Genomic DNA, 26914 nt, shown 5'->3' on the forward strand with positions numbered 1-26914 from the left:
CTCCAACACTGGAAGTGTTTAAAAAGAAACAGGACAGCCATTTGTCCAAAATGGTATAGGGTTACCTGCCTGAGCAGGGGGTTGGACTTGATGACCTCCAAGGTCCCTTCCAACTTATTATTATTATTATTATTATTATTATTATTATTATTATTATTATTAGTTTTTTCCATTACAACCAGTTCTCCCTGACTAGAAAATCCGAGGGGTTCTCATCCCATTTTCCACATCCCCTCTTAAATTGACCAGCAGGGCGGAGAGAAGAGAGAGACAGGAAGGAGGGGAGGGGAGATAAGTGGGGGGAGAGGAGAGAGACTATATAGGATTTCAGCTGTGCCGGAGACGATCACTGCCAAGATGCTTGTATTGCTTATTTTCCTGGCATCGCTCTGCCACATCCCTCAGATCAAGGCAGGACCATCTAGAGTCCTACGATCTAGTTCCCAATCTAGTTCTCGAGACAAGATAAAAGGGCTGGTGAGTACAGATACCCTCAAGAAAGCAGGAAAAGTGGGGAAGGGTCCAGAGAGTTAGGATAAACGGTTGGGTAATTGAGAATAATCTCTTCCCATTTCCCCTGCCCAAAGGGAGGGGGCAGAAGGCTGAATGTGAAGGAAGGAGAACACTATTTGGGGGGAGATTATTGGACTTTGGGAGGCTATTATAAGGCAGAGAGGACAGATCATGAGTTGGGGAAAGAAATTGGTGCCTGGGATTAAGAGAGGTAGGAAAAGACAAAGCTTGCAAGATAAATATAACTCACCTGGGAGGATTATAATAAAGGCTGAATGGGATTCACAGATTTGTTGTGCATGTGTCTTTTGTAGCATTTTGTTCCTCTTTCAAGAAAGATCAGATTGACTCCTTGGAGTTTCAAGTTACAGGCTGCCCACAGGCAGGAAATCATTGATCCCTAGCATCAGTTTCTTTCCTCTTTCTCTCCCCCTGTAACTAGGTAATAAATTGTGGGAAACTGGGGGCCCTGAGAGCAGTAATATATTATCAGATTTACAGATCTTTTTGATCCTCTTTCTCGTTGTCCAGAGCATCATAATGAGATTCAGCAGTATATGCATCTGTTTTTTCAGTACTGGCAGGGTTTGGAAATACCTGAAGCATTTACAGAGTGTTTCACATCTGCAAATGTGATTTACAAACACACGAAACCTTAAGAGGATGTGGTTTGATCCCGACTTAGCATCTTGCATGAGCCAGCTGCAATTTATTCAAAAATTTAACAAACTATGGTTTTTGAAATGTTGTGGAAGCTCCCCAACGAGCTGCCTAACAATGTAAGTCGATTCAGAACCAAGCTGCCTTTCAGATTTGGGATTTGCTGACTTCCAGATTTTGGCCACGGGGAGGAGACATTTGTTAGGCTCCCAAATTCCCACAGTGGGAATTTGTGGAATTCTTTGAACAAACCCTTTCGCCTGTGAAAATTGCCCTCATCTTTTTCCTGATGGCATATTTGGTTCTTGAGCAGTTCTGATCCTCGCTCAGGCACTAATTTTGATCATGGGGAATGGTGATTCTTGAAACTCTTGTTTGCTAAGCAACTAATAAAGGTAAAAGGATTTTGTGAAAAATTTTAGAAAGCATACATTGTGCCCTTGCCATCACTTGGAAACACTGAATGGGTTACAAGGCTCTAAGCCACCACATGCTTTGTGACATTTCAGCTCAGCTCCAACTTTATTATTATTATTATTGATCATCGCACAGTCAGCCAGATGTTCAGACTGGATTTGGCATTTTGTCTATCTATCGAGTCCTTCCCAAGGACCTGGGATAGGCAGATGTGAATGTTTGATGGTATTACAGATATCGTCGCAAGATGGAAGCAGTTCCTAGTAAGGCCGCCTTTTGCAATTGACTAATGGCAAATTTGTCAATACCAATGGTGTTCAAGTGGTGCTCCAGTTGTTTTGGGATTGCACCCAAGGCATCATCATCATCATCATCATCATCATCATTATTATTATTATTATTATTCATTGCACAGTCAGCCAGATGTTTAGAGTGGATTTGGCATTTTTGTCTACCTATCAAGTCCTTATCAAGGACCTGGGATGATGATGAAGATAATAATAATAATAATAACAACAACAACAACAGCAACAACAACAACAAAATACAAAAACCTACAAATAGAAATAGAAAGATTCTGGCAAAAGTCAGCAAGGGTATTAGCAACAGTAATAGGCGCCTTGGGTGCAATCCCAAAACAACTGGAGCACCATTTGAACACCATTGGTATTGACAAATTTGCCATTAGTCAATTGCAAAAGGCGGCCTTACTAGGAACTGCTTCCAACTTACAACGATATCTGTAATACCATCAAACATCCACATCTGCCTATGCCAGGTCCTTGGGAAGGACTCGATGGGTAGACAAAATGCCAAATCCAGTCTGAACATCTGGCTGACTGTGCAATGATCCATAATAATAATACCGTATATTCCGGCATACAAGACGACCCCCGAGTTCGACGCCGGGGTCGCAAGACAATCGACGCCGAGTCGCATGCCTAGAAAGTCATCTTGTACGTCGGAAACTACTGATATTTCCGGCGTATAAGACGATCGACGCCAAGTCGCATGCCTAGAAAGTCGTCTTATACACCAGAAACTACTTTATTTCTGGCATATAAGACGACTCGGCGTATAAGATGACCCCCGAGTTCGGCGCCTGTTTCAACGCTCTCAAAAGTCGTCTTATATGCCAGAATATACGGTAATAATAATAATAATAATAATAATAATAATAATAATAATAATAATAATAATATTTCTACTGCCTTAATTCTACCGCCATTCAGAAATCCAATGTTTTATTGCTACTATATTTTGGTGTCTTTAAATGTATCTCATTTTCTGTTCTTATGAAAAAGTAGAGTAAGCTACAAGTAGGTCTTCAACTTACAATCATTTGTTTAGCGACCATTCAAAGTTACAATGGTACTGAAAAAAATGACTTATGACTAGTGCTTGCACGTAAAATCTTGCAGCATCCCCACGGTCCCGAGGTCAAAATTCAGGTGCTTGGTTTCTCTTCAGATCATATAAATGTTTCACCTTTTATTGAAAATCCAGGTGCTTGGCAACTAGCATTTATTTACAATGTGGAAATATGCCTGCTGCTTGGTGCCTGAGCTATTCCACAGACTCCATAGCTAGAATGAAATTCCTTTCCCTTCCTCTGCTGCTAAAACTGAAGTAGCTTCAAGCTGAGTTGATTGCTGTTTCTCTTAATGTATAATTTGGCTCACTTGCTTGAAGAAGCAATTCTCTGTAGAAGCGCTATCAATTTTGCAGCGTACTTAATTTAGCAGGAATGGAGGGTGGCTAAACTAGGGATAAAGAGTTTTACTTTGGGTTAATAAAACATATTTAGTCACTGAAATCTATGGTTTCCTCCCACAATACCTAATGAATTTGCAGAATTCACTTTAAAAAAAAAAATCTCCTGAAAGATGCAGCTTGGAATAATTCAGGAGCTGCTCATCACTGAATACAAGTTGAAAGAAGAAATTGGATAAATAAATACTTATGATCCTGTTTTATATGCTTTAAAAGAGACCTTCTGTTCTACTCTCCTCACTGTGAAACAGGGAAAAAGGCAGCCCAGCTTTCAAATCTATTTGGAGGACAAGAGCAATAAATACTGCAAGTGTTTCAAAAGTGCCTTCTATGAAAGATTAATAACATACTTTAGAGCTGTTGGTTTTTTTGTTCTGCAACCAGGATGGAAAAATAAAGGTTATCTTATCTTATCTTATCTTACCTGACACTCCTAAAATCTCAGCCTCTCTGTCCTGTGCCTCATTTCCTTCACATTTTTCCCTTCTTTGAGAAGAGGCCATTCAAAAAATTAGTATCTTTGGAAAAAATCCAGTATTTCCAGGCTTGGACCATTTTTCCCAATAATTGCAGCTGCATTTCTGTCTTTCCTTCCAGTGGAAAGTAATGTTGACTAGCTGCTTGACCTTTTCTTTCTTTCTTTTTTTTAAAAAAAGACAACTAACCCAACCAGCTGCAAACAGCAGGGGCCATGTGTATGGATGTTATACATCAATGGGTAAGATACATTGGGGGAAATTGACCCGTCCTGGAAACTGAGGCAAAAGGGTGGTTGTAGTGAGGTCACGGAGGTCTCGAGAAACCAGGGGGCGGCTCTTGAATTCTGCAGAAGCCTCCATGGAGTCAGACAAAGGAGGCTTTCAACGGGCCAAGGGGCTGTGGTAAATTGGGAATGTATTAAACTCACTCAAAAGCTGTTCAGAGCCACTTAGAATAGAATAGAGCTGAAAGGGACCTTGAAGGTCTTCTAGTCCAGCCCCCTGCTCAAGCAGGAGAACCTATATTTCTTCTGAGTGGTTGGGTGGCCTGTAATATACACCTAAGGTAATGTCACTTTTTTTCTCTTTTATATTGACCCATATACATTCTGGAGAGATTGTATCTTGGATCATGTGCATTTCTGTAGATATGTTGTGTTCTCTTACATATAGTGCAACTCCCCCTCCTCTTTTTGTAGACCTGTTTTTTTTAAAAAAATAATTTGTATCCATTCATTAGTCCAATCCATTCATGGGTTTCATCCTACCAGATTTCTGTAATGCCAACTATGTCATACCCTCCCTCGTTACTATTGCTTCTAGTTCGTCCTGTTTGTTCCCCAAGCTTTGAGCATTTGTATATAAGCATTTAAGACTTTATACCTGTTTGTGGGCATGTTTCCTGCATCTCCTGATTGTTGTTTGGGTTTTTCTTTTTTCTCGTCTCTGCCTATCTCATGGTTTGATTTGTTTTCTTGGGATTTATGATTAGTTTTGGGTTCTAGAGATTCTAAAGATTGGTCACCCTCCCCCCTCAATTTTAGTTTAAAGCCCTCCTGATGAATTGGGCCAGTCTTTTTCTGAGTACATTTCCCCCTGTTTTTGTGAGGTACAGCCCATTCCTTGCCAGGAGTCCTTCACATTGGAAATGCAGTCCATGATCCAGGAAACCAAAGTTTTCTTGGCGACACCAATCCTTTAGCCAATGGTTTATTTCTAGAATTCTTTTTTCCCCTCAATGGGTGATAGCCTTTCGTTGGAGTACAGATGAGAACACTACTTGTGTTCCTAGCTTCTTAACTTTATTGCCCAATTGTTTGCAGTCTCTCACTATTGTACTCAGGTTCTCTGTTGTGTCATTCGTCCCAATGTGGAGGAAGAGGAAAGAGTAGTAATCAGTAGGCCTAATTATTTTGGTTAGATTCTCAGCCACATCTTTAATTTTTGCTCCAGGGACACAACATACCTCTCTGGATTGTATGTCTGGTCTGCAGATGGATGATTCCGTTCCTTTGAGGATAGAATCTCCTATTACCAACACTCGCCTTCCTTTGGGGGGGGCTGCAGTCTGGGGTGCTTTTCTGTTTATCTCTGGTGTGTTTGTTGATGTGACTTTTTTAGGGATATTTGAAGTTGTTTCTTTGCTAGGCATGTTTTCTGCATGTTTTCTTTGAGGGAGAGGTTGTGACTCTGCGTGTTTCCACCTAGGGGAGAAATCAATTGCTCAGTTTTAGTGGGGCTGTTTCTGGTTGGGATGGATTGGGCAGGAGGGGTTTGTTAGTTGTATGCTGCTTCTTTCTTTGAGCATGGTATTTCCTTCTATGTGTGACATACTTCCACTATTGGGGTTTGGCTAGAGTTGCCTCTAAGTTCCTTACTTCCTAGAGTGCTGTCTGCTGGTCATAGAGAGAGATGCAGGCAGAGAATTACCTCCAACTGCAAGTGAGTTGTCCTCTATATCTGGGATTATTACCTATAGCTAAAGCATTGTCCCAAAGGTGCTTTTTAGCACTTATTACTATGGTTTGTGATGTAATATGCAAACCACTTTGGATGTAAGAGTTGACTGCACTTTTATTCTTTTTTTCTACCCAGTCAAATCACCAGTTGAGATTTACAGCTGTTTGCAGAGCCCCAGAGTCACATGACCATAGTTTATGATGTTTTTGACCTATGTTTAAACCTATGCTGGCTGGGGAACCATGAGAGTTATAGTCCACGCATTTTAAAGTTGTTGAGATTGAGAAACGCTGTCTTACAGAATGCTCTTGCTTTCTGTTCCTTAATGATGGAAAGAGGCTTTGAGGAACAGCTCATCTGGATTCTTCTGAAAGTTGAAGGCATCAGCAGAAGCCATTTCTGTCCCAAAGCAAACGGGAAGCCATTTTAAGGCTTCCCCTCCATGGTTCTGCATCTCAGTTCTCAGTTCTTCGTAAAGAAGGAGGAACCATTGCTCTAATCTAGAGAAATGGAAGGAGAAGCAGTGATGAATCCTCCTGAGAGACAGCCCTCCAGGCAGCTGGGGAGAAAAACTGCTGTCCTAGCACAGCCTCAAAAGGGAATCCCCAGGTGAGAACAGAAAGACGTAGTACAAACAAGAACAAGATGCTCCTTTGGGGATTTTTTGGCTTGAATTCCCCTAGAGCAGCTTGCTTCAACTGAGCATGCTCCAGATAGGTTGGAACTGCAACTCCCAAAATGCATAGCTAGCATGCGAGCCAAGAACTGTATTGTAGATACAGGGAATTGTAGATCCATGGCACTGGGAGCTTGCTCAACTGGAGAAGAATAACCTATTATTTGTTAGCCAATCATCCGGCCCGTGGGCCGGCAGTTTGACATGCCTGACCTACAGCAACCATTCCCAGTTATGACAGTGATGAAAAAAGTAACTTTATGGTCAGTCCTCACATTTACAATTTTTGCAGATCTATAAAGCAAAGGAAAGTTGAAGAAAGATTGTAAGCACAGTCACAGTTTCATTCAATGGCCACTTCACTTAACAACTGATTTACCAGTTCCAAATTGGGTTCCTAAACAAGGACTACTTGTACTGTGCCACGATATAATAGTTATGTTTATATAATATGCCCTAATTAGATTTTACAATTGACTGGGCTCACACAACCTGCTTGACCTTAAGCAGGGTTTACAGATCACAGGGGAAGGTTCACACCCCCAAAAGCAAACTGCGTTATGGCTTACAGTGTTGTATGAACCTAGGTCAGGGGTAGGCAACCTTAGCTCTTTTATGACTCGTGGACTTCAACTCCCAGAATTCCTGAGCCAGCCATGATGAGGGGAAAGGGAGAGGTTTCCAAGCTGAGCCATGCTGGCACAGGAATTCTGGGAATGACACGAGTCGTAAAAGAGCCAAGGTTGCCTACCCCTGACCTAGCTGGTGTGGTTTGCTTCATTTTCACTTAGCCTGTTGGTTGAACTCGGGGGGGGGGTGTTTTAATCAATAAGCTACTATTAAACAGATTGTGCCCTGGTGTACAGATAAGTCCTTGGCTTACGATCACAATTGAACGCAAAATTTCTGCTGCTAAGCAAGACAGTTAACTGAGTTTTGCCCCATTTTGCAGCCTTTCTTGCCACAATTGTTAAGGGAATCACTGCAGTTCTTAGGTTTAGTAAGGCCGTTGTTAAATGAATCTGACTTTCCTATTGATTTTGCTTTGTCAGAAGGTCACAAAAGGTGATCACATGACTCTGGGACACTGCAACCATCATAATTGAGTCAGTTGCCAAGAATCTAAATGCTGATCACATGACCATGGGGATGCTGCAACGGTCGTAAGTGTGAAAAATGGTCATAAGTCCTTTTTTCAGTGCCATTGTAACTTTGAGCAGTCACTAAACCAGGGGTCTTCAAACTTGGCCCTTTTATGACTTGTGGACTTCAACTCCCAGAATTCCTCAGCCAGTGTGCCTGGCTGAGGAATTCTTGGAGTTGAAGTCCACAAGTCATAAAAGGGCCAAGTATGAAGACCCCTGCACTAAATAAGCCGAGGAATACCTGTAATGTGTCAACCCATTCACCTTGTTCTTTGTAGAGCTGCCCCATTTTGGGTTCAGGCAAGCAAACCTTCCCCAGTAACTGTGTCTCTATGTTAAGTGAAGGAAAACAATTTCTGAATTCCTGTGGCTAACCAAGGCTGAGGGGCTCTGCTCACAAAAAGCACTATCCTGCCATCTCTGCCTGTCTGCTGACTTGATGTACCATGTGAATTGTGTCCTCACAGGAATGGCTGATGCGCTATGGCTACCTTCCCCCACCGGATCCCAGAGCAGCAACTCTTCAAAGCCAAAAGGAGTTATCTGCTGCTGTTAAAACAATGCAAAGGTTTGCAGGTCTGCCTGTAACTGGGAAACTGGGTAGGTGTCTTTGTCCACTGAAGGATGCTGGCATGAATGTAGGATTACTAGACAGCCAACAAAGGAGGACATGTCCTCTTTTTGCCCTCAAGTTTTTATTATTTTTTTATTTATGTCTCACCTGTATTATTTTTACAAATAACACAAATTGGCAAACATATCTAGCACATCTTCCTCCTCCTATTTTTCCCACAACAACAACCCTGTGAGGTGGGTTGGGTTGAAAATAAATGACTGGCCCAAGATCACCCAGCTTGCTTTCATGCCTAAGGTGGGACTAGAACATGTGGTCTCCTGCTTTCTAGTCTGGTGCCTTAACTATTAGACCAGGGGTCACCCTGCTGGATCAGTACTAGGCCGTAACATGCCAGCAACCAGTCCAGGAAAGCCCCATCCACAGGATGCAGGCAGCACACAAAACCATGCCCCCTCCAGTCTGCGGAAAAATCTCTCTCCACATAACCGGTCCCTGGTTCCCAAAAAGTTGGGGGCCCCTGCACTAAACTCTAGTTTTCCATCCAACAGCTTTTTAAGTATTATTTTTGTGGATGTGTGAGTGTGTGTGTTCTGGACTGTTTTAATAAAAGTAGACATTCAAATTTTCATGTAAAGTTGTCCTCACTTAATGACCAGTCACTTAGCAACAATTCAAAGTAATGACAGATTCCACCCCCAAAAGGTACTCACAATCTGCATTTGAAGTTCCGGATTGCCAGTCTTCCCCCTGAATTTATGACTGTTTGCAGCATCCTGTGATTGTGTGATCATGATTTATGACATTTTTGCTGGAAACCAGTATTTACTTCCTGTTTCTGGCAAAAACCATCCATTGGAAACAATGGGTTTGTTTAATGACCACAGCATTCACTTAATGACCACCACAAACATGGTAAAAACAGCTCTCTCGTGTGATGACCCACTTAACGACCAGTATGACTTATAACCGTAATTCCTTGTTCAATTACAGTCGTAAGTCGAGGACAACTATATTGTGACATAAATTGTTGCTTCATTCTTTCCCAACAGACTCAACACCCTAAGTTATTTGTCATTTCATTGATTTTGTGACTCCAGCAATTGGCTTAAAGCCAACCAGTCAAATTTATTATTGCTATAATCTACAGATCATATGATTTGCTGTATTTTTTTAGGATGAAATTTGAAAAGTATGTCGTCATCAATTTGATATTATTGTTAGCACATGTTTTTGAAAGTAAAGTGTCATGGTTCCGACAGATGAGACTCTTCAAAAGAACTTGGAGGCATTGTTTACCTTAAAGAATCTTTGTTTTGAGTAGCATAACTTCGGCACTGCATAATTGAAGCCAAAAATTTAATTCCCCTCCCCTGAGCACCTAGTATCAAAGCACAATTCCCTCCTTCAATTTACAGTCATAAATCACATTCCCCAATTAGCTTGAAGGCAGGTCTCCTCTCCAGTTCTCCAGCCCTGCCAAGTCCTTATCAGCTCTGGTTACAATAACCTTGTTTTCTCGGCTAGGTCTAGTGTTATTATGTCTAGCTGGACTCTTGTTCACATCCCCTCTCCCAGCATCATCTAACTGTAAAAGCAAAAGGTAAAAGATGGCTACATTTCTCTTTGTTGTCAATGCAAAAACATCCGATGTTAGCAGTGTTGATATAAAGATTTCTTGGAAAAATAATTGCACTTGAAAAAGCAAATTTTTCTGAGGCTAGAAAAAGTAATTTCATATTCATGTGCAAGTACAGTAGTTCTCAACTTACAATTGGTCACTTAGTCACCCTTCAAAGTTACAATGGACCTATCTGTGGGCCTGCTGATTCAAATTTCCAACGGTTGTCCTCCAGATCATGTGACCAAACCTGAAGCACTTGGTAACTAGGCCATATTTACTGCTGTTTGCAGCATCCTGTGGTCATGTGACTGTGTTTTACAATGGTTTTGCCAAAACTGCCATTTACTTTTAACGTTAAGTCGTTTGCTTAACGACTGCCGCAAAAAGGAAAATAAAATTGGTTCTGTCATGTGAACAATCTGTTTTACAACTATCGTGACTTACAACCATGATGTACAGGCTCCATTACTGTCATAAGTCAAGGACCAACTGCATGCCTAATTACTTTTGTTTTGTAGTTTTTCACTATAATTTTTGTTGCAAATACCAAGAAAATTAAACTAATTAGTGTGTGTCCTCCTTTCCAATGTTCCCTGTCTTCCTTGGCCTGTTCAGAGGTCTGGTAACCCTAGATGCATTCTGATGGAGTCACATCATGCTTCTTGCTAGTAAACTGGGATAAATAGAGCCTCCAAGGCCTATCCTCCTGATCTGTGCTCCCTGGCTTCTCTTAATTTATGCCAATTTTCTGAATGATATTCCTTTTCATGGCTCAAGATGTTCTTCAATAGTTCCAAATTTGATGTAGGTTGTGACACCATCTATTAAAAGCAATATTTGTGGCCTGACCATCACCTATTTGCACTGGTTTAGGATTGGAGATACTGATACTAGAGTCCAAGCAAGTGTCTTTTAAATATTCTCACATACAGGAGCTATACAGGTAGTCCTCGACTTACAACCGTTTATTTATTTAGTTAGGTCTTTATAAAACATATAAGCCACCCCCATCTTACTTCAAGATAATGGTTTAGTGACTGTTCAACATGATACCAGCGCAGAAAAAAAGTAATTTTTGAGGTTGCAGCATCCCTAAGGTCACATGATCAAAATCTGGGCGCTTGGCAACTGGCTTGTATTTTTGACAATTAAAATACTGTATCCCCGGGTCATATGATCCCTTTTTGTGACCTTCTGACAAGCAAAGTCAATGAAGAAGCCAGATTCACTTAACAACCGTGTTACTAACTTAACAACTGCAATGATTCACTTAACAACTGTGGCAAGAAGGGTCGTAAAGTGGGGTAAAATTCACTTATCAACTGTCTTGCATAGCAACAGAAATGGGCTCAGTTCTGGTCGTAAGTCGAGGGCAAATTGTAATTTCAGATGGGAGCAGAGAAAGGGACCTTGAATTAAAATCAAAACATGGAAATTCCTCTCTCTTTTGCAGATCATGAGACTTTGAAAATGATGGACAGGCCTCGCTGCTCTCTCCCTGATTTCATTGGCACCTCGGAGTTGATGCGACGTAGGAAGAAACGCTATGCTCTCAGTGAAACTGCCTGGAAAAAGACCGACTTGACATGGCAGTAAGTCTAATAATCCCCTTTCTTTTGAAGGAGGAATCCTGCGAATGCGGAGTTAAGCTAACCACATCTTCTTTGCTGTGGTTTTTGTCTTCCTGTGATTTGTGTTCTGACTTCCAGTTCTCATAAGAATCATAATTCAGCATCTCCTCTAAATTGAAGAATTATACTTACGGTGTGCAGGTCATCCCCGGCTTACGACCGTAATGAAGCCTGCCCACTACTTTGTAAGTAGTGACGGACATAAAGCAGATCAATCATGTGACCAACCCGATTTTATGAGCTGTTTTGCAGTGGTCATTAAGTAAATCCATGGTCATTAAGTGAACAATGTGATTTTTAAGCAAACTCATTGTTTGCTATGGGGTGTTTGGCTGAAAAACAGAAATAAAAGCCATTTTGGGGCAAAAGTGTTGTAAATAGTGATCATGTGACTGCAGGACATTGCAAATGGCTGTAGATGCAGACTGCTTGCCAAGCACCCAAAATGCAGTCATGTGATCATGGAAAGCAGCAGCCATTGGAACTTTGCAAATAGCTTTTGAGAGGGTCCACTATAACTTCAAACGGTTGCCAAGCGACTGAACATAAGTTGAGGACTACCTGAATACTCTCTTGTTAATTTCTTCTCTACTGAATTTTGTTATCTACTTCTTATTACATAACTTACTGACTGGGCAACTGATGGAGTTACAGGTAGTCCTTGACCCACGACAAGGGTCTTGAAACTTGGCAGCTTTAAGACTTGTGGACTTCAATTCCCAGAATTCCTCATCCAGCTGGCTGAGGAATTCTGGGAGTTGAAGTCCACAAGTCTTAAAGTTGCCAAGCTTGAAGACCCCTGACTTACAAGCGCAACTGAGCCCAAAATTTCCACTGCTGAGCAAGATAAGTGAGTTTTGCTCCATTTTACGACCCTTCTAGTCCCCATTGCTAAATGGATCACTGCAGTTGTTAAGTTAGTAACACGGTTATTAAGTGAATCTGGTTTCCCCATGGACTTTGCTTGTCGGACGGTTGCAAAAAAGTGACCCAGGACATTGCAGCCGTCATAAATGTGAGCCAAATGCCAAGACTCCAAATTCTGATCACGTGACCACAGGAATGCTGCAATGGTCGTAAGTGTTAAATGGTCATAAGTCACTTTTTTCCATGCCATTGTAACTTCAAACAGTCACTAGATGAATGTCTATAAGTTGAGAACTACCTATACTCTATCATAGCCGTTGCTCCCATTTGGAAAAAAGCTACTACAATTTACTGCTTCTGTTTCATTTTTTCCTTATGTCTCTCTTGTTCCTGCACCTTTATTCACTTTGCCATCTGTAATTAATTTTCATTATTCTTTTTTTCTTGTGACACTGAATATCACAAGCTGGGAACAAATGTATCCTGTAAGAGGATATTGCCTACACATCCTGTTTGTGGGCTTCCAGTAAGTCTTTGGTTGGACATCTTGCAAAACAAGATAGTGAACCACATAGGACTTTGTTATACCCTCATCCATCGAGACTCATCTGGCCTTACCTTATTCCAAGGGGTTCTCAACCAGGGTGTTCACACCCCCTGGGGGTGTGAGACAATATTCCAGGGGGTGCAAAAACTTGGGTTTTAAAAATTATAGTGTATATGTATAATTCGTTGTCATTATTTTGAACTTTTGTAAGGGGTGTGAGAATATATCAGAAGAGTTCTAGCGGTGCAGGGTATAGAAAAGGTTGGGAGCCACTGCCTTATTCTTTCTTTCTATTCTTTGTTTCCCACACCAGCATCCATTCCTTCCCTCATTCCTCGCAACTGTCCCACAATCATGTCCGGAATCTCATTTTCTACGCTTTTCGAGCTTGGAGCAATTCTTCAACCTTGACCTTCAAAGAAGTGTCTTCTCAGCAAGCGGACATTGTGGTGGATTTTACGGCCTCTTATCATGACGACCCATACCCCTTTGATGGGCCTGGAGGCACCCTGGCCCATGCCTTCTTCCCTGGAGAACATCCCATTTCAGGCAATACCCATTTTGATAATGAAGAGACCTGGATTTATGACCCACAGAACGAATCACCAGGTATCTTCAGAATTATGACACACCACATTACCGGACTTCAGAATCTGCTAAAAATATTGTCCAAAGAACCTCAAATCTTGACTAAAATGTCCTTTTTCTCCTGATTTCAGATCGTGGCACAGATCTATTTGCTGTAGCAGTGCATGAGTTTGGCCATGCCTTGGGACTGACTCACTCTTCTGTTAAAGAGTCCATCATGATGCCATATTACCAAGGTCCTGTCGGTTTGCCCCACCTCTATCAACTTTCCACAGATGACGCCATGGGAATTCAACAAATCTATGGTGAGAGGTTTTGGTCTTACCAAAAACGCAATTCTTTAATGCCATCCTCTTTCTTTCTGCCTTGATTGATACTTCTCCTCCTTCTGGAGCATTTTACATGTACCAATCACTGTTTCTCTATTGCTTTCTCTTGTGCTCTGCAAATGATTAGGAACCATGGATGTTGTACAAAACAAGTTTACAAAAACACAATTCTTTAATGCTACCCTCTTTCTTTCCACCTTGACTCGTATTTCTTCTACTTCCTGAGATATTTTACTTGTACCAACCACCGTTTCTGTATTGCTTTCCTCTCGTGCTTTGCAATGACCACGATGATTAGGGAGCATGGATGTTGTACACAACAAGCTACTAAGATTGAATTTGAGGAAGTTGTTCTTTTCTTTCATCTTTTGATATATAGACGTAGTCCTTGACTTACAACAGTTCATTTAGTGACTGTTCAAAGTTACAATGTCACTGAAAAAGGTGATTTATGACCGTTTTTCACTCTTATGTTCATTGTAGCACCACCGTGGTCATGTGATCAAAATTCAGATGCTTGGCAGCTGCCTCATATTTATGACAGTTGCAGTGTCCCGGGATCACGTGATCTTCTTTTACGACCTTCTGACCAGCAAAGTCAATGGGGAAGCTAGGATTCAATTAACAACCGTGTTACTAATGTACCAACTGCAGTGATTCACTTAGCAACTGTGGCAAGAAAAGTCGTAAAATGGGACAAACTCACTTTCACTTAGCAACAGAACATTCCTTCTCCTTTCTCATGTCAGGAAATATCTCATACCGTCTGTTAGTCCATTTGATCTGTGGCCACCTCATTATTTCTCTCCTGTTTGTAGGTAGGCGGCATCATAGTTCATATCCAGATCAAGACATTCCAGTGCCACCGGTTCCCACAGCACCCCCGATCCCAGACCTACCACCAGACAAGCCGAAAGAAAAGTGAGCCTCTTTTCTGATTGGTTGAGCCTACTAATTCTCCCTTTCCTCATTGGCTCTTGTAACTGTGATGCAACAAGAGTCCTTTCCATAGAATGACAGCCACTGAGCCAAATCTGAGCACAATTCAATGCAGGTGGTCCTCAACTTACAACCATTTAGTGACCATTCAAAGTTGCAACAGCACTGAAAAAAGTGACTTATAATTGGTCCTTCTACTTATAACCATTGCAGTGCTCCCATGGTCACGTGATCAAAATTTGGGTGCTTGGCAACCAGTAGGTATTTACAATAGTTGCAGTATTCTGGGCAGTGGTGGGATTCAGCCAGTTCGCACTACCTCAACAGAATTGGTAGCTAATTTTTTGTTGCCCAGGCCCAGAATGGACTTCTGGAAACAGTATCCACACAGAGAACTGGTTGTTCACATATTTGAATCCCGCCACTGGTCCTGGGGTCTTGTGATGGCCATTTGCATCCTTCCCAGCTGGCTTCTGATAAGAAAAGTCAATGGAGGAAGCCAGATTTCTGAATGACTGCATGAGTCACTAAACAACTGTGGTGACATAAAAGATTGTAAAATCAGGTGCAACTCCCTTAATACTGGGGCATAAAAACCAACTGACAGACAGACAGGGTGAAGGTTGCAGTTGCAGTTGTTCCAGCTTGGTCCTTCTCCAATGCTACCTCTTGGAATTGTACCTGATCTTATTGCCAGTTTTCATGCGAATCCACTGTGGAATGGGACAGTTCTGCTTCTGCTTCTTAGTGAGGAACCACTTGATCTTGAAAGTCTTATGGGACGATATCATCCAACGCGGCCACTGGCTACCTCAATGGCAGCTGATGAAGAGCACAACCTAGGTTTAGATTTAAAGGACCACACTAATGCCAACTGAAATAGCAGCCTAGAACAGGATTTTTCAACTGGTGGTGTGCGTACCACGGGTGGTACCTCGGCACCTGGCAGGTGGTATGGGACCTAAACAAGTGTAGCGGGGGCATGAGCTGAAGTGGCGGCAGTGCCACAAAGGCCTGCTAAGGGCCCAGGATCGCCTCACGTGGCTCTAGCTGATTGGTGCTTCCAGTGGCTTTGGGGGTGGCTGGCAGCCACATGCAGTCTTTGGGCAGAGAGTCATCTGGAGCTGCGGTGTTGTTGAGGCTCTGCTGAGGGTCCCTGGATTGGTGCACGCAGCTCCAGCTGATCAGTGCTTCCGGCAGCCTCTGCTATCACCAGGAGCAGCAGATAGGCCTTGGAGTGAGAGAGTCAGCTGACAGGGCTGCCTGGGCTCGGCAGAGGCCCCAGGATCGGCCCACGCAGACAGAGAGTGGGTGACTGCATGGGGGAGTGAGACTGGGGGAGTGACTGATGCTAAAGCTCTCCCTGAGCCCCAGAGAGTTGTGCACCAGGAAGAGAAAAGGAGGAGGGGGGGGGAGAGAGGAGAGGAGGTTTTGGCGGGAGAGGGAAAAAAAGATAATGGGGAAAGAGAAGGTGACAGAGAAAGAAGAGGGAGAAGAGGAGAGGCTTCTGTGAGACAAACAGAGGGATCAATGAGGGAGCAGAGACTGTGAAAGAAAGAGAGAGGAGAGGGAGAGAGAAAAAAGAGCCAACCAGCCACCTGACCACCAAGGAAGTGGTGCATATTAATAAATATGGATAAATTTATTATATATTCGTCAGTGTAAAGGAAAAGTGATTCAGTAAAGGAACCACCTCTGAAGAAATTAAAACTGGTACTTTTTTCCTTTTTTTTTTTTTTTTTGGTCATCACACCTTGCTAAGCACTGGTGAAACTCGAATATTGTCATGTCCGAAAAGCGGTACAATCTGTGAAAAGGTTGAAAGCCCTGGCCTAGAAGAACCAACTGGGAATGGCCAGGAACCCAGGAAAAGAAAAGAAAAAAACGCTTAATGAACAGGAGTGTGTCTTTTTGATGAGTAGAAAATGAAGGATCTATATTTTTGATATCTAGAACCACAGCCAATGAGCAACCTACTAGACAATATGAGTAGTTAAGGCATTGGTTCTAGACAGTGGTTCTCAACCTGTGGGTCAGGACCCCATTTGGGGTCGAACGACCATTTCACGGGGGTCGCCAAACAACGCAGTCCGCCATTTTTTCCCCCTTTTCCTTAGCTGTGCTACTCCCTTTTATTCTATTGGCTTTTGAAAGCCAACAGAATAGACTCTCTTGAACAGAGTCTAATTCTATTGGCTTTCAAAAGCCAATAGGAATTGTCCAGGCTGTCTCTGCCCTGCTGAGCCCGCCAAAAGTCCCATTCTGCAAACGGTGCTGCACCAGTGGAGTAGTCCTCGACTTACGACCGGTTGGGGGTCGTGGCATTAAAAAGGTTGAGAACCACTGGTCTAGGACAATTCGCCACGGCCAACTCACCACAGCTAATTCAGCACGGCCAACTCACCACACCCAACTCGCCATGGGATAGTTCACCATGGCCAACTTACTGTGGGACAAAAGTTATTTAATATCAAAGAAATGGTGAAATAGCATCATTAAAGAAAGCACACAAAAGGAGGGACAAAATGAAATGGCAATGGCAAACATTAAAATCATTTAATAACTTTTAAAATTATTTTAAATAATGAAATAAAATCGTTGAACTGGCCTGCGGCAAGTTTTCCCGCTGCAAATTGTCCCATGGCGAGCTGGCCAAAGTGAGTTGGCCATGGTGAATTGGCAGCCAGAGTTGTCCCATTCTGAAGGCATTTAGCAGCTGGTACTCTGGTATTTAAGTAGCTACCCAAAAAAAAAAAAAACTCTTGTGCTACTTGTTTTTTTTTTAAAAAAATAATTTTTTGTTCCTCTATCCCTGGGGACTTTTTTTTTGCTGCTTTCCCAAACCCTAAGAATCATCTTCTATCTTAGGTCAGCAGTGCAGAGGTCATGAGGGCACCTTGGCTGCTTATGGGTGTGTATGTGTTGTGTGGGTGTGTGAGGTTCAGCAGGGAACAGACTGCTGATTTTTTTCCTGTTGGTGCAATTGGGATTTGTCAATTGCACCAGCAGGAATCAAGAACAGGAGGGGTAACTATAATGATCTCATGCAAAGTCCAGGGAGAGGAAGATTGATATGCATATCTATTATGGGATACAATGGAGGAGGGGGAGGAGGAAGTGAGGCACAGGGGAATTCCAGACAAGGCTTTTATTGTGCGCCCTCAGGCTTCATGCATGGAATTTAGCATGGAAGGCAGCATTGTTGATTTCCATTGGTAACTGCCCCTCGTCTTCCCACTGTTTCCCCTATTTCTTTTTCTTCCTACCATAAAGAAATCCATTAACAAGGGGAACAAAATAGCTTTGTCATCTTGTTTATTGGGATCAGTTTAGAAACATCCAGTGTTAAAGAGGAAAGCCAAGTTTGGTTTTAAAATCACTGGCCATATTTTATCCTGGTGGTCTCAACCTAACCCCAATGAATTAACTGGTCTTCATATTAATTCTCTCTCCTTTCCAGGCCTTCCTTGCCAGCATCTGAACGTTGCAAAACTGGGTTTGATGCTATTGCTAACATTCGTGGTGAAGTTTTCTTCTTTAAAGGTAAGTCAAGCAGGGCAGCGTAAAAATAGTCCTTGACTTATGACTAGATCAGAACTTTTGCTGGTAAGCAAGGCAGCTGTTAAGTGAATCCCCCTCAGTTTTATGACTCTTTTGGCCACGGTTGTTAAGTGAATTACATAGTCGTTAATTGAATCCAGCTTCACCCATTGGCTTTGCTTGTCAGAAGCCAGCTGGGAAGGTTGCAATCACGTGACCCTGGGACGCTGCAACCATTACAAATATATGCCAGTTCTTGAATTTTGATTTGCTATGGGTGTGGTTTTGTCAAAAACTAGAAGTAAATGCCGGTTGTTGGCAAAACTGCCATGAAACAGAGTCATGTGACTGCAGGATGCTGCAGACGGCTGTTAATGTAGCTGTGTTATTGAGCAGCCAAAGTTTGATCACATGACCACGGAGAGGCCCAACTGTTGGAATTTTGAATCCAGGTTGTAAGTCCCCATTTTTTGGGTTGGTCGTAACTTCAGCGGTTGCTAAGTGATCGGTCATAAAGCAATCTGTAAAATGGGAAAACCCATAATAACTGGTTGTGTGGACTTTTGGAACTGGAATACAGTGATTGCTGCGACAGGAAACTGCAGCAAACAATTACATAATTTACTTGTGTTACTTACTTTCTCTCCATTGGTTTTTGGCAATGCAGTCTTTTTTATTATTATTTTGAGAGATTGGGAGGTTTAAAAGGGAACGGGGAGCTGCCCCCATCCACTTTGGTTTCTATGAATGTGGCCACATAATTTTTTGCAGCGAGACATTTTTGGAGGATACAGCCATCCCAGAATCTGGTTTCTATGGAGCCAGCCCAGACTCTTCGCTTCTGGAACGGACTCCCCCCAGATTTTAAGACAATTGATGCTGCATACGAACGTGCCAACGACAGCCAGATTGTGTTCTTTATTGGTGAGTGTGGCAAGGTGGCAATGGGGTGTGTGTGTGGCAGATTTATTCGGAAGAAGAGTCTATACTAATGCAAAAGGAGGCTAAAATAGGAAAAATCAGCTTAAAATCAAGATTTTAGAGGAAAATCTTAAAGGCCGAGGTCTTTCAATTAATCTGCAAGTCAGAATCCAGGAATGTGTAAATCATTCACTGTCAGGTCCAACAAACCAAGAACGACACATGGACTTACTTCTGAATAGTTTCTTTACTGTGGGGTCCTTCATGCTCTTTGAGCTTGGTTGTTTTCTTGCAGATGTTTTGTTACCCAAGTAGATAACATCATCAGTGCTTTGTTTATATACAAGTGGCTAACACTGATGATGATATTTAGTTTGGTAATGAAATGTCTGCAAGAAAACAACCAAGCTCAGAAAGCACCCAAGAGCCCATAATTCAACCCTGAACTATAAATATTCTTTTCTGTTGAGAATTTCTTTATTAGAATCTTGCCAGACTAAAACAACTATTTGCATAAATACATATTCTGTGAACTGCTAGGGAGGGTCCGTCTTTGCCCTCTTCCTGCCTACCAGACATTCCAAGCTCCTGTCTCTTTGCAAAGCAGCCCCTCCCTCCTGGGACTGCCGACTTCATTTCCCACCTTCCCCTGGAGTAGCTCTGGAGATATGACTCCTCTAGGAGAGTGTAGCTTTGGAGTAGCTAGATGTGCACCACACATACACGCACCACCTAGATCTGAAGTTCGAAGAAGCAGCTTCTTTGATATAAATCAAACAGCATATTACACACCTAAAAATGAGCACCTCCTAGACCAGGGGTAAGGCAACCTTGGCTCTTTTATGACTCGTGGATTTCAACTCCCAGAATTCCTGAGCCAGCATGGCTCAGCTTGGAAACCTTTCCCTTTTCCCTCAGCATGGCTGGCTCAGGAATTCTGGGAGTTGAAGTCCAAGAGTCATAAAAGAGCCAAGGTTGCTTCCCTAGACCATCCTAGACCATCACGAGAGACTGCAAAAATCCAGTGTGGATCACACCATAAGGCAGAATTCTTGAGGAACAGACTTCTGTGTAGCTTTATGGCTAACTCAGAAGGAGAGAGGGAGCAAGAAACAAGTTCACTTCTAAACAAGTGGAAGCATAATACTGTCAGTTGTCCTGTTTGGCATATTCAAAAAAATTAGGAACTCCTGGTCCAAAGAGTTTACAAAGAGTAAAATCTCCAAGGTGTTTTTTCACGAGGCAACTGGACTTTCTTGTTTTTTTCTTTGAAGACGTTTTGCTTCTCATCCAAAAAGTTTCTTTAGTTCTGGCTGAATGGTGGGGAATAAAAAGATTTATATTCTTTGCAAACAGCTGGTCGTTTGCATTCTTTTAGAGAGTGGTTGAGGCCACCTGGAGGTTTATCTGTGTCGTCAGGGTCACTTGAGTAGTGCAAATGGGCATGGAGCCTTCTTGGAACTGCTGAAAGGATTGTGTAGATGATGTCATATCCCTCCCCTTCTGCTGAGAGAAGGTTGTTCAACTTTGACGTAGATGGCCTGACGACATAGATCAGTGATGGTGAACCTTTTAGAGACTGAGTGCCCAAACTGCAACCCAAAACCCACTTATGCATCATCGAGTGCCGGGTGGGTGTGGCCCATTGGCTGGGCATGGCCAATTGGGTGGGCGTGGCTGCGGTGGTAACGGCAGACTGGGTGGGACTAAACAGTTCAATCAATCAATTCCAACTTTGCAAGATCTTTTTTTTTTCCGCGAGAAGTTGAAATTGAGTGAACCTTCTTTTTTTTGGAACATGGCGGCTGAGGTCTAAAGCAAAAAGGTTTTATAAAACCCAGCTGAAGGCCTAGGACTGGAGTGATGGCGTACGTGCCCACAGAGAGGGCTCTGAGTGCCGCCTCTGGCATCCCTGCCATAGGTTTGCCACCACTGACATAGATAAACCTCCAGGTGGCTTCAACGTCTCTCTAAAAGAATGCAAACGATCAGCTGTCTGCAAGGGGTATAAATCCTTCCAGTCCCCACCATCCAGTCAGAGCTGAAGAAGCTTCTTGGATGAGAAGTGAAACATCTTCAAAGAGAAACAAGAAAGTCCAGTTGCCTCGTGAAAAAAGCATCTTTGGGATAACTATGACCTGGATGACTGAGAATCTCCATAGACACCAAGAGTAAAACTTTATTGAAAGATCCATCTAGGTACAGCAGAAGCAAAGTCAATTCTGAGGTTTTCCTGTGAAAACCAACATAAGTAAAAACCCCTTTTCATCCCTGGGCCACCTATAATTCCTTGTCCACCAATTGAATGCAGTATTTGAAAAGTTCTCGGAACTTGACTTGGGGGATAACATTGCACAGGCAACAGAGGGTTCTTGTGCGTTTCTTAGCCTTCCCCATTCCCTAGGAATTTACAGAAAAAAAACCCCTCCCATTTCTGTTTGGCAAACTGTGAACTGAAATCAGGTGCAGGCAATGATGAAGCCGAATCAGCTTTGACAAACACATTAATTCACCGTGCCTATCAATTAGCCAACATAGATTTTATATATATATATTTATTTACTAAACAAATTTATATACCTGGCCAACTCACAGATACAGTAGTGCCTCTGGGCAGCTTATGAAATTTGGAAGTTAGATAGATATTTGATATATGGGAGATACATATGTTGTTGTTTTAACCAGTTGTGTCCGACTTTTGGCGAGTGCTTTCTAGGCAAATGCTCTCCATGCTAACCTGTCAAGCACAGCTTCTTTCAGTTGTTGGATGTTCATCTTTGTATTGGTTACAATGGTTCCAAGCCAGCAAGCTCTTTGCTTGCCCCTTGTTCTTGTTCCACTAACCATTCCTAGCATCATTGGCTTCTCCAATGACTTTGTTTGCATGACGTGAACAAAGTAAATCAGATTTAGTCTTGTGAGCTTGGTTCCTAATGTGTCTGGTTTTATATGATTCAGCACCTTTGTGTTGGTTGCTCTGCTGTCCATGGTTTACACAGTAATTTACACCAGCACTACAGTTCAAAGATCAATTCATCTTTGATCAGCCATTCTTAATGTCCAACTCTCACTCCCATACATCATTATAGGGAAGACTATTGCTCTAACTAGCTTGCTTTTTGTATTTATACCAATATCTCTGCTTTTCCAGGGAGATGATGATAGATAGATTACAGATGATGATAGATAGACAGACAGATGATGGATAAATTATGATGAAGATAGATAAATGATAGATTAAAAGATGATGATGATGATGAAGATAGATAGATAGATGATAGATTAAAAGATGATGATGATGAAGATAGATGATAGATGATAGATAGATAGATAGATAGATAGATAGATAGATAGATAGATAGATAGATAGATAGATAGATAGATAGATAGATAGATAGATAGATTTGGGGGCTAGGTATTAGATTTTGAAAATATCTGATTCATATCTGGAAAATATGGATCAAATGCATATGGCCCCAACAGAAATTATTTATGGAATTGAATTTGCCTCTCTTCTACAGAATTAATTTCTTGCTTCCTCCTCTTTGCAGGACCCTACTACTGGGTTTTTTCTGACACTCAAGTCAATCATGGTTATCCCCGCCCCACATCCAATCTGGGACTCCCTCCTGGCACCGTAGTTGGGGCTGTGTTTGTTTGGCCTCACAATGGTAAGACGTATCTCTTAGAGAAGAACCGCTACTGGCGCTATGATGATCAGCTGGGCCACGTGGAACCGGGATATCCCAAACCGGTCAGCCTCTGGAAAGGAGTCCCTTCTGAGCTGGATGACATCACCCATTGGAATGATGGTATGTTCTCCTTTCTCAAATGCAGCAACTTTAAGATGTGTGGACTTCAACTCCCAGAATTCCCCAGCCAGCAACTTAAAGTTGCTGAGGGTGAAAAACACCAAACTAAGGCATACAATACTGTAGGACTGTGGCCCACTACCAGGCCGTGGCCTGTTTGAATACGAGCCAAGCTAGCGATGGGCTCCTCTTGGCGAGCAGAGGGTGCTTGTGCTTGCATGCAAAGTTCCACATGCGAGCATTTTTCGTTCATGCGAGTGAGGTTTTGCGCGCGAGCACAAGCACCCTCCACTTGAGTGAGCAGAGCTTTGTGCAAGCACCACCACTCACGTGCAAGGCTCCATTTGCTTGAGTGGAGGGTGTGTGCGCCCGCCACTCGCACTATTGGAGCTCTGTGTGTATGCATGCATCTGCCACTCACACGCCCCCCTCACCCTGCACCAGGCTGGTATACCAAGGTGGAAAGGTTAGGGACTGCTGTTGTAAGGAGTCTCCAACAAGCCTGTTCCAGACATTAGTTTTTTTCCCCCAATAATTATTTAGTGACACCCAGTTGCAGAAATGCGCAGTGCAGTTCCCACATATCAAAGCACTGAACTATGCAGATTTTGGTACTGAGGTGGTCCTCAACTTACAACCATTCTTTTAGTGACCGTTTGAAGGTACAGCACCACTGAAAAAAGTGACTTGTAACTATTTTTCACACATACAACCGTTGCAGCGTCCCCAGGGTCATGTGATCAAAATTCAGACGCTTGGCAACTGATTCATATTTATGATGGTTGCAGTGTCCTGGAGTCACGTGATCTCCGTTGTGACCTTCTGACAACCAGATTCACTTAACAACTTAACTGTAACTAACGTAATAACTACAGTGATTCACTTAACCACTGTGGCAAGAAAGGTTGTAAAATGGGGCAAAATTCACTTAACAACTGTCTTGATTAGCAAAGGAAATGTTGAGCTCAGTTGCGGTCATAAGTCGAGGACTGCCTGTATTGAGTCTTTGACTTAACCATTCTCCCAACAATGCCGAGAATAACTTGCAGATACTGAGGCTCATCTTTGAAAATAAATTCGTAGAAAAAAAGCAGGCCATATTTAAATATACATCCAGTTAACCAACTTCAACAAAATAGAAAAGCGATAGTAAAATAGGAAATCACAAGGGGGAGGACAACCTCTAAGTCAAATGAACAAAAGTCTATATCTGAGAATTCCTAGCATTTAAGCAATATAGCAAGTTTATTGTTAAACATCAAAGGATGTTCAGAAGTGAGACTGCTGGGCCTATAGCAGGGCTCTCCAACCTTGGCAATGTTAAGACTTGTGGACTTCAACTCCCAGAATTCCCCAGCCAACATGTGCTGGCTAGGGAATTCTGGGAGTTGAAGTCCACAAGTCTTAACATTGCCAAGGTTGCAGACTCCTGCCCTATAGGCATTTTTTTCTGTCCATCACTTTCCTTTAAAATGCCAGTGATGTGAGGAATTGTTCTGTATTCTGATATCCTTCTCATTCCCATTTTAGTTAAGTAATTTATGTCACAGTCATATACATATTTTAAAGTATATTACCAAACTCCCCTAGGATTGTTTATCTTTTCAGCCCCTTAAAATTCATTCAATTTTCTTTAAATCATCTTCCAAGCTGAAAAAGTCTTCCTCTCTTTCTACTAAAATATGCATCTACTACAAGTTAAAAGTGGTGGGGAAAAAAGTGGTCTCAAAAATAGCCAAGGTACTTTTAACACAGTAAAATCCAGATGCATTTATTTCCACAGTAAAGTAATGGAGCCACTTACCATAGTAATCTCAGGCATTGTTCACTTCAGCTGGGTTCTTCCAAATTCAGGGACAAAATAAATGTCATATTCATTCATTCATTCATTCATCCATCCATCCATCCATCCATTCGTTCTTCTTTCCCTTGCAGGCCTTATATATTTCTTCAAGGATACTCACTACTGGCGCTTTAAAGGTGGCAGTGTAGAGGCCGATTCAGCCCATCCACGCTCCATTCCCCGTGACCTGATGTTTTGCTCAGATCCTACCACGGTTCCCCCCAAAGGACCAAGAACTGGGCAGAGAGGGGAGGACGGTCTATGCCTCTGTGGGACAAATGGACAAAACAAAAACTCCTTCACAGCTTGGATCTTAATTCTGCTTTGGATTATATGGTGATTGCTAGGTTAGCTACACAACTATGCACTTTACATTATAAAGAGAAGAGAAAACAAAACAGTGGGGGGGGGATATATGGTATTCCCTAGCAAAAGGTGCTGGATACTTTTCCTTTTATTCTTTTGGTGCTCTCAGTATTCAATACTGGCTTGGCAATTTTGCTCTCATGCTCAGTTTCTGAAAAAGAAGTGCTTAGTCTTAAAACTAACATGGAAGTCCTGGATCTTAATCCTGAATGTGTGATTATATCATTTCTCAGGGGCGAAGGAAATGCTTTCTGCGCGTGCTCAGGGGTGCTGATCTTTCTGATTCTGTCACGTACCAAAAAGCTCAGATTAACCATAAATTACGTGATACCCTTTGTGCTTTCTCTGAGTGGAAAGCAGATAAGGTTTAAGCTCAGATTTGTCTTCAGGATGTCACTAGAGGTAGGAGACAGGGAAAAAAACCCACCCTTTGGAAAAGTAAGTCTAACCTGTGAATACATCCACATATAAATAAGGAGAATGTGAGAAAACCAGGGTTGAGGAATATCTCAGGAAAGTAACTCATCCGCATGGCTGCTGTCATTGTCATATTATGTACTGGCAATTATGGTCTGTGTACATTTGACTTTGTGGGATGAACACCATTTGGGAGTGTATAGGATTCAAAAATTTTAGGTCCAGAGCTTAGCTTATAAGAGAAGAGCCCAAGAACATTGAAGGAAGTTAATTTAATATGATTTAAAATCTGCTTGGAGATGAGGGGAGGGAAGAGCAGAGTAGCCAGGAAGAAATGCGTCATATTTTAATAATAAAACCCAGAAGAAAACCATCCTGACTTGCTATTGCTGTTTGGTCTCATCTCCTAAGACAAAACTAAGACTTTGAAAAGTAACAAAGTCAGTGTCTGAGTTATGGGCATAATTTGGCTCCTTGGTTTTGATCCTGTAGAAATAATTTTTGTGCATCTAAAGATATCCAATTACCACTATTACTCAGCCTTGGCCATTTCAAGATTTGTGGATTTCAATTCCCAAAATTCCCCAGCCAGTATTCTCGGAGTTGTAGTCAACACATCTTTAAGTAACTAAGGTTAAGAAATAATGGGTTAGATCACCAGGATCCCACATTATATTCCATGCCTTTGTGATTTGCTTAACAACCACTTAATAACTGCAGTGGTTCACTTAACATCCATGGCAAAAAAAATTCATAAAATCAGACGCAACTCTTAACAACCTCTTTGCTTAGCAACAAAAATTCTGGTCCCAATTGTTATCATAAGTCAAAGACTATGTGTAGTGTCTTGAACCTCTGAATTAAATGTGGGATAAAAATATAATAAAAATGGGTCAGTTAAATAGGTTATTATTAAATGCAACTTTAAAGAGATTCTAAACCATGCCTGGTCAATCTGTTCTGCATACTTTGCCCTCCATGAAAAAGGAACTGAAAAATCAAGATACACCAGTGGTTCTCAACCTTTTTAATGCCACGACCCCAACCGGTCGTAAGTTGAGGACTACCCAACCAGTCGTTAAGTCAAGGACTTTCCCTGCCTGGGAGCGCCACGCATGCATGGTGCCACCCCCTGCGCCGGCAGAGGCGTAGCTGGCAAGGGGCAGCGACGGCGCAGGGCGACCACCAGCTGGGACACCAGCTAGCCCAGCCCAAGGGAGGTAAGGCACCCACCGGGCCCCACACGTGCCAGCAACCCTCCCTGCGCCCGCCGGCCCTCAACCTCCCACCCCTG

The 26914-nt window shown here is 42.3% G+C and overlaps 1 protein-coding gene across 4 annotated transcripts; it reads left to right on the forward strand.

The window, feature by feature from the left end:
* The first annotated feature begins 351 nt into the window (after positions 1-351).
* On the forward strand, positions 352-25993 carry MMP25 (matrix metallopeptidase 25). 4 transcript variants are annotated; one of them, XM_039330472.1, is made up of 11 exons: positions 369-477; positions 1089-1292; positions 8090-8222; positions 11274-11412; positions 13179-13474; positions 13585-13758; positions 14601-14703; positions 18182-18264; positions 19033-19185; positions 22734-22994; positions 24930-25993. In XM_039330472.1, the coding sequence occupies exons 2-11, from the start codon at positions 1245-1247 to the stop codon at positions 25175-25177; spliced, it is 1638 nt and encodes a 545-aa protein (XP_039186406.1). In that variant the 5' UTR covers positions 369-477; positions 1089-1244; the 3' UTR covers positions 25178-25993. The 4 variants fall into 4 exon arrangements, with proteins under 4 accessions (XP_039186408.1, XP_039186405.1, XP_039186406.1 ...); XM_039330471.1 differs by lacking the exon at positions 1089-1292 and having other exon boundaries at positions 357-477; XM_039330473.1 differs by lacking the exons at positions 369-477; positions 1089-1292 and adding an exon at positions 2708-2737.
* Positions 25994-26914: the final 921 nt, after the last annotated feature.

The sequence above is a fragment of the Crotalus tigris genome, unplaced genomic scaffold (assembly GCF_016545835.1).
Source record: "Crotalus tigris isolate CLP2741 ecotype Arizona unplaced genomic scaffold, ASM1654583v1 scf7180000024427.8105951120:4207309, whole genome shotgun sequence".
Lineage (NCBI taxonomy): Eukaryota > Metazoa > Chordata > Lepidosauria > Squamata > Viperidae > Crotalus > Crotalus tigris.